The following is a 6,000-nucleotide window of genomic DNA, read 5'->3' as shown; positions in this document are numbered from 1 at the left end:
GGGAAGGAAGCCGCGGACTCCATTTCCCAGAAGGCCCAGCGCGCCCGAGCGTCACATGCATAGGCGCGAAGAGGCGGGGCCTTTCTCCCGAGGGAAGTGGCTGAAATAATAACCATCCAGCCTCCGGGGGCGCGGTCCCTTGCTCCGCCGCTTGGGGCTGGGAGGAGGAGGAGGCGGAGGAAGCGACGCTCGGCTTGGAGGGGAGGGAGGAGGGAAGCGGACTTTGAACGGGCGGAATAAAGCGAACAAAGGCTGGTCGTCGTCGTCGTCTTCTCTGGGGAAAGGGAGCGGGGAAGGGGCCACCCTCGCCGGGAATGAAACCGAGGGGCGAGTCCCCAGGAGCCGGGGGCGGCTGAGTCTGTGGGGGAGGGAGGCTCCGTAGCCGTGGAAGAGAGCGAGCGAGCGAGCGAGGAGGCGCCGTGCATCCGTCCTCCTCTCCTTGGTTTCCCTCGGCTTTTTAGGGCCGGGCGGCGCGTCGTGTCTCCTGAGAGGCGGCTCGGATTGGGCTCCTCCTCCTCCTCCTCCATCTATCGGCGATGAGAAGGAAGCGGTGGCGCCTGGGGCTCGGTGGGGATAAACCGAGATAAGAGAGGACCGAAATAAACCTGACGGCATAAAGGAGCGGAACAAGCCCAGGCAGAGGACCGGAATAAGCCCAGATCAAGGGCCTCCGCCGCCTGGACGCCCGGCTCTCCCGTCAACGGAGGAGGAAGGCCGGGGCTGTGGGGAGGGGGAAGTGGGATGCCCACCGGCGGCGCCTTCTGGAGGGCAAGAAGGTCGAAGGCTGGCTCCGGCCCTTCCTCCTCCTCCTCCTCCTCCAAGGCATGCCAGCCCTTCGTTGATTATGGGCTTGTTCGGAATCCCTCCGGAGGAGAAGCAGCAGCAGCAGGGCCCTGGGATAAGAAGACATGGCAGGAGTGGCCTGGCTGCAGCTCCCTGAAAACAGCCCTTGGCCTTGAAAGAGAGGAGCAGGGGCAATAGTAGGCGAAAGAAGAGAGGCTTCACTCTACAGCTTCTGGGCTGCTTCTGCTCCCTCAAAACAGCAGCAGCAGCAGCAGCTTCCCTTGAAAGAGAGGAGCAGCAGCAGGGCATTTATTTCCCTGGGATAACAAGAGAGAACACTGCAGCAGCTCCTTGGCTCCCTGGAAACAACCCTTTGCCTGGAAAGAGGCGCAGGGCATCCCCCAGGATGAGGAAAAGGAGACCTCTCTCCAGCCACGTTGATGCCCCTTTCAGGCTTGTGTCCTGAGGAGAAAATAAGAGCAGTCTGTTTTGTGTTGGTGGCCGATGTTCAAAGCAGCCTTAGCAACAGCTCCCTCTCCTCTCCCTGAAATTTACAGTGATATATATATATATATATATATATATATCTAGTGGTACATTGTGGGCTGACAGTGACCCTGTGGGTTGTTTCCCAGCTTGTTGCACTTGAATCTGGATTTCTGCCTGGAAAAATGATTAGGGTTTAATTTAATTTTATTTTTTTGGTGAAATGATCTGTGTGAAAGTCCTTGTCAAACCTTTGTGACACGAACTGAGTCGTTTATGAAAGCGGCTGCTGCAATCTTGGCCAAGATGCCGTTCAAAGAAGTGGACATGGGACAGAAACCGAGCGGCCTGTTAAACAAAAGGCAGAGCGCTTCAAAATCCTTTTGATGTTTTAGAGTTCGTTGGCAGTTGATTCGTATTTTAGCTTTTGTAGACCCTTTTTTTAATTGTTATGATTATGCATTTATAAAAGAACTACTTTGAAGGGTCTTTTTTGGAAAGAAAGGCTGCCCATGTGGTTCTGGAATGACAGCTTTGGACTCTCAAGAGTTAACTGGGTGTTTTATGGACTTGCTTTAGGAAAATAACTGGCAGTGTCTCCTGGGGAGCATCTTATCTGAGAGAGAGCCGTTGCTGTTGCGAGGGGTGCTCCCCTCTTCCTTCTTCCTTGATGACTCCTGGAGGACCCATGAAAGACTGTGAATACAGTCAGATCAGCACCCACAGCTCCTCTTCTCCCATGGAGTCTCCCCATAAGAAGAAGAAGAAAGCCACTTCCAAGAGGAAATGGGAGGTTTTCCCCGGGAGAAACAAATTCTTTTGCAACGGGAGGATCATGATGGCCCGCCAGACAGGAGTCTTTTACCTGACACTTGTTCTCATCTTGGTTACCAGCGGACTCTTCTTTGCATTTGAGTAAGTGCCACTGAAGGCTTTCTTTCCAGTAATGAAAGATAATTCTGTTATTACTTTCTTCTGAGCCTTTATCTAGCAGAAACCTGAGTAACACACGGTTGATTCTGTGGTATTTTAAAATCATTTGGAGACCTTGAACAATTTAATTTCTAATTGAATTGCAATTTAACATCAGCTTTGTTATTTGTGCTAAGGAGCCCAGTTCAACATTCACAGTGTCTTAACTATTCCTGTGTTTTCTGGTTTCTCAGGAACTATCATTTAGTCGTACAGGTTGAGTATTTCTTATCCGGAAATCCAAAATGGTCCTCATGGATGGCTGAGGGAGTGACACCTTTGCTTCCTGAGGGTTCAGTACACACAAGCTTTGTTCCGTGCACAAAATCATTTAATGTGCTGTGTATAAAATTACATTCAGGCTAAGTGTATCAAGGATATACAAAACAAATGATTTTTGCATTTACCCTTGAGTCCCATCTCCAAGGTATCTCATTATGTATATGCAAATACAGTATTCCAAAATAATAATAATAATCTGAAATCCAAAACACTTCTGATCCCAAGTATTTGGGATAAGGGATACTCGACCTGTACTTTCTTCCCATAATCTGCACCAAGATGAGCACAAGAAAAGTATCCCATTCACTGAATTTTTAAAAGGTGGGAAACCGCCATGTGTTTGGGACATTTATATATACATGTGTGTGCGCGCATGTGTGTGTAGTGAATTCAAAATGTATTGAGGAACTAGTTAATTACACTCAGATCTAACAGTTATTTCACTCTCCTCAGACAAACTGAATTTTCCTTTTGTTGACCAAGTATGGTACTGTATGTTACAGCTTATTAGTCTGAAAGTAGAGCAATCAGTGGCAGTGGTGCTATGCAGTTTGCACCTATTTGTATGATCTGCTCAGTACAGTTACTTTCTGGTGAATTTGCATTAAGCTTAGTACTTTATTTCTCTTTGACTAGGAAGATATTGAATCAAACTAATGGCGCATCTATCCCAGTCATTTTCAGTCTGACTGGTAGGAGATTTCCCGGATTTCAGGCAGGATCGTTTCCTAGTTCTGTGTGCAATAATAGAATTGCTGCTGCGTTAAAAGTACCCCGAAGGCCATCTAAGTGCAGCTCCTATCAGATGCTAGGAATTAAACCTTGGACCTTCTGGATGCAAAGCATGTGTACTGTTTACCACTGAGTTATGACTCCTCCTCTAGGCTAGGCTAAAGCAAACTGTGCTAAACAAACATTTCACAATACATCTTAATAATTATTCCAACTTTACTTCAGTTAGAGTCTGTTTCCTTATGAAAAGACACCTTTTTTTTCTTTTGGAGAAAAGAAGGGGAATATTTCTGTCCTACCACAGCCTTGGGTACTTTAACCCAACTGCAAGGTTTTTCTTTTCTCATATCTAGCCTACACAATTTATGGCATTTGTAGCTATGTAAAATTCCATACTCTCAAGGAACTTTTGTTCCCGTTTTTTTTTAAAGAGTGTGTGCATGTTATGTGCCTGCAAGTGATGAAATCTGTTCATGACACTGGTGTGTTGTACAGCACTCCCTTTCTCCTATATCTCGTCTATGGCCCTAAATTTATGGTGATGGAAAGGTACTAGCTTAGGAATGATGTCTTGTGAATTTGTTTTGCTGTAGTTTCAATAGTCATATATGATGCAATAAAGGGTAGAAAAGTTTTATCTAAATCTGTTCTCAAAACAGGCATATAGTTTGGATCTCTGAGAAAATTGCACTAACTATAAATCTTGCTCATTTAATGGGACAGTGGTTTGATAACCAGCCTGGAGTGTAAGATTATCTGAAATGAGCAATAAATTGTGGAACAGTGGGTAGGGAAGGATGAAAATGAAGAAACATTTAAAACATAGCCCCTAAAAGACAAGACAAAATAGTGCAGCACACTGTGCCAAAATAAAGCTGCTTCGGGTCACTTTGGAGGTATGCTGTTTAAATGACACACATGTCCTAAGAGGCCAGAAGCTGCACCAAAACTGTGCTCCAGTCCTTAGGTCTGGAGCGTGGCTTTGGCACAGCTTCCGTCCTCTTAGGACGCATGAATCATTTAAACAGCATACCTTCAAAGTGACCCAAAGCAGCTTTATTTTGGCCTGTATGTACAGGCTCTATGGGGCAAAACAGATGGGCAGGAAAAAGCAGCTTGAAGCTGCCTTTTCTGAAGCCCCATTGAAACCCCACCAACTGCACCGCCGGCTCCCAAGGCAGCTGGAGTGCTCATGTCATGACCACATAATATGGCTTCAAGCCAGGAAGAAGCAGAAAAAAGCTGCCTCTTTTTGAAATGGCTTTTCTCTGCATAAGGCGCCTAGAGGGTACTTTCCTGCTGGCTTCAAGGCATGTGTCATTTAAACGCCACACCTTCAAGTCAGCCTGAAAGCACCTCTTTTTGCCTGTCTGTTTAGGCCCTATGGCCCCATACAGACAGGCCAAAATAAAGCTGCTTTGGGTCACTTTGGGGGTATGCTGTTTAAATGATGAATGTATACTAAGAGTCTGGAAGCTGTGCTCCGATCCTTAGGACTGGATTGTGGCTTTGGCACAGCTTCTGGGCTCTTAATATGCATGCATAATTTAAACAGCATCCTTCCAAAGTGACTCGAAGCAGCTTTATTTTGGCCTGTCTGTATGGGGCCAATGTTACTATAAAAAGTCTTCAACTGGGAGTCTCACTTCCCTAGGTAGAGAATTCTAGTCAAGCAACAGCCTCATCAGACCCACATTCCCATCAAATATGACTGTGAAGGTGATAGGGTTTACAGAAGGGGCTCCCCTGAAGATCTCAAAGCACAGGCAGAATATGATCCTTCAGATAGCCTGGAACCAAGTGGGATATATAATGCATTGTGGGTTATATAGCTATAAACTGCTCTGAAATAGACCAGTAGCCAAGGACATTGTTGTAAAAAAGGGAGTTGTGTGCTTCTTGTAACCAACCCCAGTAAACACCTTTCTTGGCCAGTTGACATTTCTAAGCATTTTTAAATGGGAGGCCCACATAGATTGTGTTATAGGAATGCACATAGGGAACATCTGAGGTATCTGTCACTAAAGCCAGATCAGGCATCTCCAGGAGCAGGCACAATGGCACACTTGCTTCATCTATACAGATATACTCTTGGCCATCCCAGTAACCTGAATATCCAGGTTCAAGGCCAAGTAAAGGAATATACCCAAATTGCAAACTCGCTTCTTTGGGATGAAACAGGATGAATCTCTGTTCTCTGCCTTTCATCTGACCAGGCACCCTTCTTAAATGGATTGAGCTTCATTTTGGTTGCCTTCATCCGGTCAGTTAGCTACAAGAAGACCCTGATTGAAACAGAAAAAGCTTCTGTAGATTTAGATGGAAAGTTGAAATCGGAAGCTTGCTTTGCTGATTTTTTGTAGTCTCAGCAAACATTCAGAAGTTAAAACTGAATAATTCTTTTGGTGTTTGTATGTGCCTTCAGGTCAACTGTCGACTTATGGTGACACCATGAATTTCATAAGAGTTTCTTAGGCAAGGAATGCTCAGAGGTGGTTTTGTCAATTTCTTCCTCTGAAATATATACCCTACAGGACCTGGTATTCATGGTGGTCTCATCCACGTACTAGCCAGGGCTGACCCTGCTTACTTTCCAAGGAGTTCTTACACTTTTAGGATTTTTAGGCCAGCTGCTTATTTCATGGGGGACCAAGAGGGTATTGCATAGGGAAAACAATAACCACTCACATTGCCATGAGTGCACTACAGAGTTTGCTAGCGTACTAGAACATAATACATCTTTGG

General features: G+C 45.7%; 1 protein-coding gene across 9 annotated transcripts in view; it reads left to right on the top strand.

Moving 5' to 3' along the window:
• Positions 1-200: 200 nt before the first annotated feature.
• ZDHHC14 (zinc finger DHHC-type palmitoyltransferase 14) overlaps positions 201-6,000 on the top strand; it is an 87,306-nt gene continuing 81,506 nt past the window's right edge. For 4 of the 9 annotated variants that reach the window (XR_006101494.1, XM_042446204.1, XM_042446206.1 and 1 more), the window contains exon 1: positions 203-2,184. Coding sequence is in view for 7 of the 9 variants with exons in the window: in XM_042446204.1 (XP_042302138.1) it covers positions 1,940-2,184 (245 nt within the window). In the remaining 2 variants the exon portion in view is untranslated. Of the gene's footprint in view, positions 2,185-6,000 lie in introns of all 9 variants that reach the window. The other 5 variants (XM_042446202.1, XM_042446200.1, XM_042446201.1 and 2 more) reach the window with 3 other exon arrangements.

The sequence above is a fragment of the Sceloporus undulatus genome, chromosome 1 (assembly GCF_019175285.1).
Source record: "Sceloporus undulatus isolate JIND9_A2432 ecotype Alabama chromosome 1, SceUnd_v1.1, whole genome shotgun sequence".
Classification (NCBI taxonomy): Eukaryota; Metazoa; Chordata; class Lepidosauria; order Squamata; family Phrynosomatidae; genus Sceloporus; species Sceloporus undulatus.
The sequence above is the reverse complement of the archived record's forward strand: the minus strand, read 5'-3'. Positions and strand labels throughout refer to the sequence as shown.